Source organism: Lolium perenne, chromosome 6 (genome assembly GCF_019359855.2).
Source record: "Lolium perenne isolate Kyuss_39 chromosome 6, Kyuss_2.0, whole genome shotgun sequence".
In the NCBI taxonomy this organism is placed as follows: domain Eukaryota; kingdom Viridiplantae; phylum Streptophyta; class Magnoliopsida; order Poales; family Poaceae; genus Lolium; species Lolium perenne.
The window spans coordinates 649,616-662,948 of record NC_067249.2 but is presented as its reverse complement, the minus strand read 5'-3'; the positions used below and the strand labels follow the sequence as shown (position 1 = coordinate 662,948).

Here is a 13,333-nt window from a genome sequence, read left to right as displayed (position 1 = left end):
TTTCTGGTGCTGTGTGTGGCCCTGGTAGGTGTCCAAAGTCTATGTCACATGGTGGGCCTAGCCTGTATAATAGAGCTGTTGTTTTAAATGTTGATTCAGTTTGAATTTTCCGTTACGGCAAACAGAGACACGAAGAGAGCCATCCATCACTCACAGAGACACCAAGAGAGCCATCCATCACTCACGTGAGGGTTCATCGGACTGACATGTCGCATGGAGCTAAAAGACAACCAGACTGCCCCGGATTTCGTGGAAAGGCTGCACCGCATGCAGCTGTAAAGGTCAGAGTAGGTTGCCTAATTAGGTACCGTGTAAGAAGAAAGACAACTGCATGCTTTGCCTTTTTAATACAGTGAACTGTAGAAACTAAAGAATCTAGCTCCTTTTCTAGCCAAAGGTGCGGATCTCAAGACAAATGAATGGTTCTGATTGCAGCCTCCACGCCTTACCAACATAGCAAATCCACACTATATATATATATATATATATAGGCAAAAGCTTTCGTATGTAACCAAACTGCAGTGCATGCTATCATTGCCGTCCACCTCCGTGCCAAGATCCGTGCTATTTGTGGTCAATTTCTTTTCCAAACAGCCATATTATCTTTTAGTGGCCCGATGCACGGCAGCTGTTCTGGCCCGGCAGCAGTATGAGACAGGTCTGGGAGAGAAGAGCAGTTGGGCTTGTCCGTTCCTGTAAGCCCCGTTGGGCTTGGCAGTTTCTTCGTGGAAACGAATATCGGTACAGGCATCGTGCCATTTTCTCTCCACTGCAGCCCCCGACCTCCACCCTCCCCAATCCCTGCACATCGAGAACTTCCCCTGACCCTGCCCGTTCCGGCGACCGGCGGCGTCCGGCGGCAGTGCTGCCCCGACCTCCACCCTCCCCAAATCCCTGTACATCCAGTTTGGCTCTTCCCTGCAGATCGACAACCCCCCCCGACCCTGCCCGTTCCGGCAACCGGCGGCGACAACGCGGGGAGTTCCCAGGACGAGTCCTCTGGAAGGGGTCTTCCAATGTTGCCGTGCCCACGGTGCGGTGCTTCGCCATTGACATGGGGAGTGTGCGAGAACGGCAAGAACGCTGGAAAGGAGTTCTTCAAGTGCTGCAGGAACCTGAGCGTAAGTTCATGCCCTTGTCTTGTCAGACATGTAATTGCCAGGCCTTTCCCCGGCGATATATTCTCCAGTTTGAGCATATAGTCAGTTCGTTCATGCTTTCAGTAATTGCAGTGTAGTATACCGTATATCAATTATTCTTGTTCCTGTTGTTAGAAAGGATTCTTGTTCATAGCGGTTTTTCACCGTTCACGGGCTGAAGTGGGGGCCCTAGGTGCCGCTATCTATGGATGTTTCGGAGATGTTTCTCATGGGCAGCAACAACTTGGTTTTGGTTCTGTGTTTTTAAAAGCACTCAGTCAGTTTTTGTACAACCAATCATGATATAAGCCGGGAATGCTCCATGTTTCATTAAGTAGGTGGCGTATACATCTCATCTAATAAACGGCATGTATGGGTTCTGGGATTTTATTTTCCATCCAGTTGTACATTAGATTCACATCCAATTGTATCAGTCATGCGGATCGATATGTCCAACCACATTATCTGATCAGTGCCATCCTTTTTTTAGGGGAGTTGTAGCACCATCCAAATTATGAATTATTTTCCTGCTTATTTTATATGTGGAATATATATACTTTTTTTGGGGGTAGGTGGTATGAAATTATACTGATATTTATTCCTTTATTGGCAGGAATTTTCGCCATGCAGGTTCTTCATATGGAAGGACACATATATTGAGGACCTGAGGTCTTCGAGGATAATGGCAGCAGTTCCATCTGGCGTCTTCGAAACCCAGATTGAGTATGCACCTGCTGTGGCGTTACCATCATCAGACAGCTTGGTGGAGGTGCTTAACCATCTCCGTGAGATGAATGAGGGCATAGCCGACATAAGAGCAGGTGTAGCTGAGGCAAGATCGGCGTACAAGGGTTTTTGCTCCGCCAAAAGGACGACCAGGATCATCGCGCTTACCCTGGTCGTTGTTTGGATTGGCTGTGTCCTCGCTAAGTTTATTCAGATGTGATTCTTATTATGGGTAAGAATTTGGTAGTGTCAGATTTGATTTAGGCTAGGAATGTCGTGTAGGGCTAATCTGTTCACGATGACTTCACAGCATGTCTGGCAGTAGTGCGCTTGCAAGATGGATCCATGGCAAGGTTGACACGTGTCTTCCTGCTCTGGTGGCAGGCACATGTCGTCAGGGCAATGATCACATACTACATACAAAGCCCCCTGCCACGTCAACATCAGTGCATCTGTGTTGTACTGCTTTGCTGGTGATTTTCAGTTCGACCAACTGGAGCTTGCCATCATATCATGAAATTTAATCAAGGCCACGAAAAGACACGCCAGTTGCCAGCCAGCTCATGGGTAAGAGCTCAGAGAGAGTGTGTTGGGGCAAGCAAAGATGGCTAGGCAAGTACATCTACCACTGCCAGTAGCTAGTACCTGCTCCACTGTCACTTATCTCTCCCATGCCACCTCATTTACGATATATGGGCCGTGCTAGCTAGTGTACGTACTTGTGCTGGCTAGCTCGAAGCAGCAAATCAATGGCCAATAAAGGATCGATGCACATGTCTCTTTCTCTACGTTGTAGTATGTGCTCTAGCAGTGAGTATATCCACTGGTGTGCACACCCGAGCGAGCAGAAATATTTGTACACCTCTCGCTTTCTATATATGTACTAGTACTATAGCTATCTACGTGCAAATGGTAATATGCAGCATGCCATGTACTATCATGCATATATTCACTTACTGGCACTGCACTGCAAGGTGAAATATGCTGCTTCTCCATATATACAAAATGTGCAAATGCCCGCATCCATTATACTATGCAGATTAATGCAACCTCAATTTGCTAAATTTAGGTTCTTTTCAGGGTATTGTACTATGCAGATTAATGTTACCTCAATTTGCTAGATTTAGGTGGTTGCTACAGATGGAACACTGAGTGTGTGTGTGTGTCTACTATGTGGACGAATTTATACTACTCACCCACACATGTACAATTTATGTAGTATCTATTATAACCGAGAGTATAAGCCTACTGCGGTAGTATATATACTACTTTTTAGTTAGTATGTATAATTTTTTCACATAATCCTTTTTATGTATAAATATGAAGGTATTTCGAAAATATAGTACAAACTATGGACCCACTTGCAATTTTTTCATGCAATTCACTTTGAAGTTTCTTAGATATAGTATACGAAAATACCCTATGGTAGTATTTGAGAACTTGGTGTAACTACACCCATGAGTAAGATTGATTTTTCCTACACACACACACACACACATACACACCAACTAATTCTACAACCACATCTGAACTTTCCATCGTACACGAGTGAATTTCAGATAGAGTAGCAACTGAACTTCCCGACGGAACCAACTAGCCCACCCACGAACCAGAAAAAATCCCACACTCGTAAATCCTCACGCGCTGCCCCCATGGTCTCCGTGCTCGCTGATGGGATGTGACCCGCACGCCGCCCCCAGGACCTCCCTGCTCGCCAACCGGAGGTGGCCCGCACGCCGCCGTGGACTCCTAGGAGTGACGTCGATGCCCACGCCTCGCTTCCCACATCGTGCATGCTGACGAGGCCCCCGCCCCGCTTACCACCATCAGCACACCACCACGGCGCCCGCGGCCCGTCCCGTTTCCCACCTACAACTTGCGCCGCCATGACCCTGCCTCGCTTCCCAATGGCACTACCCTCCTTCATCCCCTACGCGCCTCTCCGCCTAGAACCTCCGCCTCTGCCGCGTGTGACCTCCCCTGCCACCTCCCCTCCTTCACTGTCAGAGGCGAGGAATCAACCTCCTGCACGACCGCCTCCCTCCACCCCGTTTGGCCAGAGGTATCCCACCAGCGAACTCGCATATGGCCTCCTCTGAACTTCCCTTTCCCATCTCTGAACTCCCACTATTCCTCTGGTCAACTTCCATGGCACCCCGTGGAGTATGCACCTCCCCATCCTCTGAATTTCCATGGAGCCACGGGTGCCCTCTCGCTTGAAGTCCGCAGCCATGGGAGCAGGCCGTCGGATTTGTGAGCGTGGAACCTGACTTCCCCATTCGTGACACCTGACTTCTGCGAGCAATCAGCCGAACTTCCCCGAGTGATGTGCATGTCACGAGCAATCGACCAAACCATTGGTAGTGCAGCAATTTGGAACTCCGTTAGCTATGCCATCGATCATAGCTCCTCTGCTTCCCATGGTCTAATTTTTCTCTTTTGCAAAGGATCCACTGCTCGGCGGTTTTCTAAAGTCTGAACTTCTATTTTTCAGTGAATTGAACTGCTATCATCTTTTGTTTACTGTTTAAGAACTGCTGCAGGCTATGCGTGTGTGAAACTGTTCAACCCATGATAATACTGATGTTCAGTTAACATTCCAAAAACAAATACTGCAGTCCAGTTCATTAAAACATGGTATTATACTGCACACTCGTGGTACTTGTCTTCGGTAGTACACTCATGGTATTCCATGGCACAGCCGTTAGATGCAGGTGCGATGTGTCGAGCTGCTAGGATGGGGGAGCTTCTGCAGCAGTCCAGTTTCAATTTTTTGTGCGGTTCAGTTGTTCCTGCAGTTTGTTTTTGCTTATAGAACCCTAAGATGAACATGGAGGAAATAAAGTTGATTTGGGAAATTTTGGTTGACTCCAAGCCATTAGTTTATCTGCGAGGGAGTTCTTTTTTTCTTGCGAGGGAGTTCGGTGGAGAAGAAATAGAGAGAGGAAGTTTGATGCAGTGGAGAAGCCATCACCATGTATAAGGTGGCTTGAATTAAACTGCACATGTATATGGGTCTGATGATTATCTAATTAGCTATGAAAAAACCGTTTACTCAAAAAAGATGAACTTCCTGGTAACATGAATCTGAACTTTCACATAGACAAAATGTGTACTTCCAAGCAATTACGATGTGAACTTTTCTGTGAAAATATACAAGGCTAACTCATAGATAAAGAGAAGTGCCCATTCTCAGATGGATTTAACTTCCCTGACAAATCAAAGCGAACTTCATTTTGTACACAATATGTAAAAAGCTCTCACACACAAACACAACAGAAAGTTCTGACGCAATGAACCACTAGCAAACCAACCTGCTTTAGCACTGAACAAAAATCCCGGAGTAGCCAAGCAAACTTCTTCGCATAAGAAAAAGGAATTACAACTGCGGGAAGATCTGAACTCCAAAAAAATATCAAGTGAAGTGCTGTAGAAGCAGCCTCAACCTCGGAGCTCCTCCGATGGGACCCTAGGTGGTGACGAAGTGCCTCCCTCTCCTTCTCTAGCAAGCTAGGCAGGTTGGACAAGGTTTAAGCTGTACTTATGTGGTCAGCTCGGAGCAGTGCCAGTGGTGGAAGTTCATAGCAGCAAAGGTGGCAGTGTCCTTCAAAAGAATAACCTGGAAATTATCATTATTTCAAAACGAAGTGCATTAGTCTCTCTCAAAACTAAATAATCTGGACAAAATTAACAATAGATATCATTAAGTGCCAAAACAAAAAGGATCAGTGAAGCATTAAATAAATCGACAATTTGGTTGCACATACTCCTATTTTTGTCTAATTTCTTACCTAGTTTGTCCCATCAGAAACCAAAACAAACAGGACTAAAAGTCATTCACTATCTTCTCTGGCTTGGAAACCATGAGACAATCAGCCAACTAGCTTGATGATTAATTAAGCGGAACAAAAAATAGAGGCATAAATTAATAGAATCAGAATCAGGGAGTTGACAGAGTTCACCCACTGATAGATGGAGTCGCTTGTTCTGTACTGCTCATGTTGGATGTGTGTACTACCGCATTTGCAATATATTTCTACTAAAATCATACAATTCTAATCTCTGCAATTTGCAATACAACGCTGAAAACAAAAAAGCAAAAGATGAACTCCGAGACAAAAGAAAATGAACTTCCTTTCTTTCTGCGGTAAACTTTTTTTTGAAATTTCCTTGCAGACAACCGAACTGTTCTCACCAAAATAGGTTGGCAAGACATAAGTTTTTCCGATTAGTTAACACCCAGACATGAAAATGAGCTTCCAGTGCAACAAAAATAATTATTTTGCCACCAGAAACATGCAAACTTCCTGTGAGAATTACGGGTAAAGTGCAGACTACGATTAAGAAAACACTAACAGGTATCCTTAGTACTAGATGCACAATCAGCAAGTAAGAACTGCCAGGTCACAAATCTAGGTGATAAATGACTGCAATTTTATATAGAAAACTCCTGATTATTCTCACAAGTGAATCTTGCAACAAAATAATGTGAATTCTCTAAGAAGTACACTAAATTTTCCACAGTGAATTTTCTCGACCTAACAAGGTGAACTTCCTGACAAAAATAAAAGAATTTCCCGAGAGAAAAAAGTGAACTTCTATTTGATGTTTGATGCGTGTTTCGATCCGTGTGGACTGCTGGCTATCATTGACAGGAGGCTCCAGGAGCTCTGTGAACTCCGTGACAAAAAACTGTGAACTTTTCCCATGTTGATGAATTGGACCATTTTTGCCAAAAAGAAAGTGAACTCCCCACGCCAGATGAGTTGAACTTCTCTAGCAAATAAACTTGAACTTCGCTCTATGTTGGTTTTTTATTTAAGCTGCAATACGTTGTGTGTTTTCACTAAAACCGACGCGGACGAAACAAACTCCCCGCAAATAGATTTTGAACTTCGTCTCTAGGCTAAGAGAACTTTTTTTTACTGATTGCTTCATCATTTTTAGTATATTACACACCTGGATTTTTTTTTGACATTCATTTCTACAAGATTCTAACTTCCAGGATTAAAAATAGTGAACTTCATGTAAAAAAAATGCGAACTTCGTGACAAAAAAATGAGAACTTTTTTCACACGATTAAAAAGTGAACTGTCGGTACTAGACCAACTAAACCTTCCCCGACAAATAAAGTGATCTCCCGACAATAAATCGAAATGAATTTCCACGAGTTGCAAAAAGAACTTCCCACGTGTTCAAAGTGAACTGGCCAACAATAAAGTGATTTTTCAGCGAGACGAGGTGAACTACCGACTCGTTCAAAGTGAACTTTTTGTGGCGTTCAATTTCAACTTCCGGCATGTAATTCACCGGATAATTCACGTGCTAATCTCATGTTCCCACGTATCAAAAAGGAAATATCAAGAACAACTTCTCATGCTAAGCAACCTACTAAACACAACGAACAATTGTTGTTCCTTTTTTAAAAGAACTATTGTGGTTTTACGCATAGGACTACAAATTTTTACACAAACGAACTTCAAAATTTTGAAAAGTGAACATCTTTTTTTGCACCGTACAACTATTATGTGCAGAAGAAACTCAATTCACTCCTTGAACTATTATGAGTAGAAGAAAACCAAAGTAAGAACCACAATTCACATAGTGATCAACATCGGGAGGAGCAGGCTGACCTGGGCATGGGAGACTCTCAACTGCCTTAGCTGAAGTGGTGGATTCCCGAACAACGCTGGGTGGATTCCAGTGTCGGGCATGGCAGCGCTGGGTGGACTACCTGACCGCGAGCTGTGAATTGCACAACCGCGAGCTGTGGACTCCTGAGGGGAGGAGCGAGTTAGGGGAGGGGAGGAGCGCCGTGGGCCTCCTAGCCATGACTCCCTGGATGTCCCCATTAGCGGGGATCGAGTCTGCACACATAGAGATCGGGGGCCCAAGGGGTGAACTTCCATGTTGGGTACGTCACATGCTAGTTGACTACTCCGTCTATAGCACCACAGTGATGGACATGAGTATCCTAATCACTCAAGCCCATCTGCTTGCCGAAGAGTTGCCGTAGGTGGTCAAAACCTGGTACAATAGTAAGAAAGCTCGTTAGAAGTATGCAAACTAAGCAATACACTAGAGCATTCCTGCAACTTGAGCCAATAGGATAATCAGAACTGAACTTCCTAACAATATAAATATGAACTTTCACTAGAATAAAATGCAAATTTCTTGCAGGGACCGATAGAACTGTGTTTTGAACAGAATTGAACTTCTGCTAATAGACAAATCGAACTCCGTACAAAATAGAAGCGAACATCCGCACTCTGCCGCTATCGATTTCTTTCAATGCTCTACGGTCGATTTTTTAGGAAGAAACAACAATTTATAACCATAACTCGGCCAAATGATTCAATAAACAAAGGTAGCTTCTAAATATCATAGTCTTGGTTTTAACAGTGTAGATATAAAGTCAGTCCATCAAGAATTTTGGACGAACCAGAATTTAACAAGAGTAAACTTCTGTTTTTTATGTACTGGACCAGTTTAGAACCAAGAGTGAACTTTTTTATCTTTGCAAAGGAAACTTTTTTGATCTAATGATACAATTAAAAAGACAGGTCTCATGTTTCCTCGCAAAAAATAAACACCTACACAAGTGGCTAATTAATCAACAATAAAAAATGGCATGTGTCAATATAGAAAGGAAACTACCACTTGGACAGGGGCGAGTGTAGCACATAGGTATGCATCCGACGTTCCTTCTAAAGCGCCCATGACGTAATCCATCAGTGGACGAAGCAAACTTCCAAACAAAAAGAAGTAAAATTCAGGTGTGGACTAGGTGAACTACTTATTTTTAGGCTATTGAATCAATTGATGAGCAGTTTTCAGCTAAATGAAGTAAAGAAAATCTTGAGGGCACTGCAAGATAACATCAAAAGCTCAATTCATGGTGAACGATGAATAAGTGTTTCACCTATTTTTTGGTCGAGGTAATATGGACCATGGCAGAATTAAGCTCCATGCTGTCTTTTGTCAGGATACACACACACTTCTCGGATACAAGGAGTGAACTTCTCTAAATCGAAGTGTAAACTTCAAGAAATATTATGAAGTAATATAGCAGTTCAACAGTTCTGAAGTAATATAACAAATGTAAACTACATGAAAAAAGGAAACACATATGAAAATGTACGGGCGAGTTCAGAGGCACGCACGAGAGAGTTCATGGACACTGGTGCCCCGTCGAGCGCTGCTTGGTTGCATGGGCCCTCTCGTCATTCCCTTTGCTTGGGTGCCTGCAACCCAGTGATCCGCACCTAGCATTCTTCTATCCCTGAAGTTCAGAACGTTGACCACTGAATTTCAGAAAGAGGTGATAGAGAAGGTCGTGCGGGTGGGGAGTTTGATGGTAGCAGGGTAGCATGGGGTGGCCAGCGAGTAGGGGAGTTGAGGGGGGCGAACCGAGGCCCCGCTCGATCTCAAGCTCGTGGCGGCACTGTGGCCGTAGGAGGGAATTGGCGGTGGCGCTTGATGAGATCTCGTGCGGAAGCAGGAAGCCGGCGGAGTTGTTGAATGGTGGGTCGTCAGCACGATCCAGGGAAGTTCAGGGGCGCTGCCGGCCCGGCGCGCTGCGGTGGGAAGGAGGCTAGGCAGGGGCTGCGATGCTTCCTGTAGGGAAGAAGGCGAGGTGGTGATGTGGGCTGCTGCCGGGGAAGGAGGCAGAGCGGGGCTACGGTGCCTCCAATGGGGAAGAAGGCGAGGCGGGCTGCCGCCAGGAAGAAGCCGGGAGGGAATTGGGGCTGGCGCGAGGAAGAAGCTGGCGGGAATTGGGGCCTGGCGCGGTAGGGAAGAAGGTGGGCAGGGGAACGCGTGGAGTTCAGGGGCGTGTGGGTGGTGTGACGCCCCAAAACCGGTATCCTGCGGATTCCAGCGATCCCGCCAAAATTCGCATGATATCGATTCTGATATGCCCTCCTACAGGACGTGCGCGACAAATCACACACGTGATGCAAGAGGAATTAACACATCGTAGTAATCATTACACCAACTTCACGATGGAACCCACAAAAGAAAATACATTACAACAACGACTCCAATGAGCCAAGAATACGAATACAATATAAAGATCCAAATCATACAGAAGAGCGAATGCGTCCGAGTATGGACAAGAGTCCAAATTGGACTAAGAGTCCTGAAGAAAACCAGTGGCGTCCATAATCCTGCCCATGCCAAGCCGTAGGGGTAACCTTGCTAACATCGTCGATCTCATACCTGTCAAAAGTCGGGCCAACGGTTGCCGACAAAAGGGGAAGAAGACAAAAGAGGGAGAAAAGCAGAGCGTAAGTACCAATGAACGAACTCCAGCATGTACTTAGCGATACTGGAACTAGGCTATGCTCGCCGGGCTATATAATTACCAGGGCTATATGGTGGAGTTAAGCGGCAACAAAGCTTGAATTAACTTATAGAGACACGCTACAACATCCGTCTACTCAGAGAAGGTAAGAGAGCGCATAAAGGTAACATATATATACTACACAAACATAACCTAGCTGAATACACATATCCCCTTCACTCATAGCGAAGAAGCAATATAAAGGCACTCACACGGTTGACAAGTTTTATTAGAAGTCAGTTGTAATAGTGCTATTTACTACGCAGATTATTAGCAAGTTATTATCAACAATTATAAGGTGTAAGTTGTTCTATGGTCGAGTTAAACAGCTCCAAGTCGTCCATAACCGCGGACATGGCTTTTCGAAAAGATTTACCATGCAGGGGTGCTAAAAAATATACGCATACGCATGATCAACCACACCGAGTGACAGTGAAGTATCACAACAAGACCGTTCCCAGTTCTGCAAGAAAGTCTAGGGGGGCACCCCACTAAGCTACCCGCAACGAAGTTCGGCCGTACTCCAAAGCGGACTCAGGGTTTGCGCCCGTGGCTAGGCTAGGCAAACCACATGCTTTCGCTAAACGTCCCACAAGGTACAGTACAGAAATGTAAACACCCAAAGGCAACAGGAAGTAAAGCACCCGAAGGCAACAGTAAGTAAAGCATGGCATACATGGCACATGCAAATAAAACTAAGGTTGTGGCCCCCTTTTCAACAGACTTGAGAAAAGGTAATGGGTGAGGGGGTCCCATTAATAATCCCCACGTATGGCAGAGCTCCTAGCTTAGAACTGATAACAAGAACTCGGGTCCTAGGGGACACAAGCGATACAAAGATCCGATGCTTGCGCAAAGGGGCCCACCGATGCCATAGCTTAACAATTTTAGTTGCTAACATTTAAGTAGGCCATGATTATCTGCAACAACTGATATAACATGTGATAACTTTCCAACAACCCGGTAAGATAACGAGATAACAACAACAGCCCTAAGCATGCGCTACGACTCGCAAGGCTTGCCAAACAACAAACAACAGATAATAGGTAGGGAAGGGATACACATAGGCTCATTAGGGTAGACAGGTGGAATAGGACACGTGACGAGAAAGAAGCACAACATAAGGGTAGCAATAAGAGCGAGAGCAAAATGTAAAATATGTGAAAAGAGAGGGCTCGCCTATGAAAAAACTGCAGAAGAACTACCGAGGAAACTTGTCGTATCTCACATCACCACTTCGTGATCCTATCTAGGAAGAAGCAAATGCTGGAACACACAACGGATGCAAACCTTACTACTACGGAAGAAGAATCAGCATGCTAGAGATGATATGCATGGCGTGGCAATGATGATGTGATGCAACTTATCCGGATTAAGCGGGATCGGAACCCCGACAACACAATTATTAGGTGCTAGTTATTTATCTACGCCACATATCAAATGTTGCTTAGCATGGAAAAGACATGGCAAAGGTGAGCTACACAAATTTAAATGGAACCGGGACGAAAATAACATTCCCGCACAATTCCATATTTATTTATTAGGTGTGTCTCTATTAACCAGAACAACCACATGATATGCGATGAGATGCGACACATGATGATATGATGTGACAAGGAGATTTTGATGCAACAAGTTATATCACACTTATAAAATAGGGTTGGCTTAGGGTCGGGGTCTCACGGTATCGGAATAAAGGTGGTCGCCGGATTCCGGTTCGGAGAGGAAGAAGATGTAGTCAGGGTCTTGGTCTTCGGAGCCGTGAAGGAGAACGTGAGGTATCGCTCCGGCGGCCCTTCGGGTTCCGGCTTCGCTTGTTGGTGTCGAACACGAATTGGCATCGGAGTGGATGGGGCAAAAGTCGAATTCGCCAAAGTAGTCGATGCGCCTACGAGTTGATGTTCTCAGGGTCGAGGTAGTTGAACTTGCGTCATCGCGGCACTGCCATCTCACATCACCTGTACCAACCACACCAACATCACATCGGCACATCACCAACCCCAGGACAATAGCACCACGAGCAAGGGTTTATATAAGCATCACCACCACAGTACATCCCCACAAACACCAAAGCAGCCATACCACTCCATCAGCAGCACTACAGACCACATCACCACCAGTACCACCTCACAGCAGTAGCCATCAGTTTTAGCACCTCACCACCACATCACCACCTTCAGTACACGAGCAACAGATGGAGGATGCCATGGTTGCGGACACCACCATCCTGCCGATGTCGAAAAATGTAGGAACATGAAGGGGGCGGTGAGCCATATCAGAGGAACGGCAAGGCCGACGCATGGGTCCAGGAGATGGACATTGGAGTTGGGCTAGTGGAGCTGAAACTCGGGGAGGTTGGAGTAGGGTTTCGGGGTCGGGGGCTACCACGAGGAACCACGAAAAGCAAACCAAGCAGGGGGACGTTGGGCGGCGAGGCAGGGGGCAGCACGGCGCACATGGAGGCAGAGGTGCAGGGGAGGGCGACGAGCACGGGGGTGGGGGGTCGGGGACGCGCGCGTGGGTGCGGCTGAGAGGAGGAGCAGAGCAACGCGGGAGGAGGACGAGTTGGGCAGCCGACGGCGCGAGGAGCGACGCGGTCGGGCAAGGCGCACGGGAGGAGGTGCATCGGGAAGGACAGAGGAGGCTCGAGGGCGAGCTCAGGAGAATGGGGTGATGGGATGAGGCCGGGGAGGAGGAGCAGGCGGCAGCGAGCTAGGGAGAGGAGAGGATGATGGGTTGGATACGAGGGGATGCGGGGAGGCGATGGGTAGGGGATTAGGGTTGGGTGGCCAGGTGGTTGGTTCGGATGGTGGGCTGGGCTAGGACTTGGGCCGCCGGCTGGGCTGGTTGGCCTGGTCGGATGGGGCTCTCTCGCCCTTTTTATATTTAAAACCTTTTCTTTTTATTTTCTGTTTGTCTTAAAACTATTTTAAAATAGGTTTTATACCAGAAAATAATAAGGGAAATTAGGGTTTTAATTTTGGGATAAAAGAGAGAGTGATTTTCGCAACAAAATTAGGGTTTAATAGAAAATAATTTTGGGGTTAAAAATATGCATGATGCCATGATTTTCGGAACGACGTGGAAAAATAGGCAGCGGTGAAAAATCTAATGTTAGGGTTTT

At 45.9% G+C, this 13,333-nt stretch overlaps 1 protein-coding gene across 1 annotated transcript; it reads left to right on the top strand.

Moving 5' to 3' along the window:
- Nucleotides 1-708: 708 nt before the first annotated feature.
- On the top strand, nt 709-2,653 carry LOC127309063 (uncharacterized). The gene is made up of 3 exons (XM_051340048.2): nt 709-1,121; nt 1,753-2,097; nt 2,176-2,653. The coding sequence occupies exons 1-2, from the start codon at nt 1,017-1,019 to the stop codon at nt 2,083-2,085; spliced, it is 438 nt and encodes a 145-aa protein (XP_051196008.1). The 5' UTR covers nt 709-1,016; the 3' UTR covers nt 2,086-2,097; nt 2,176-2,653.
- Nucleotides 2,654-13,333: the final 10,680 nt, after the last annotated feature.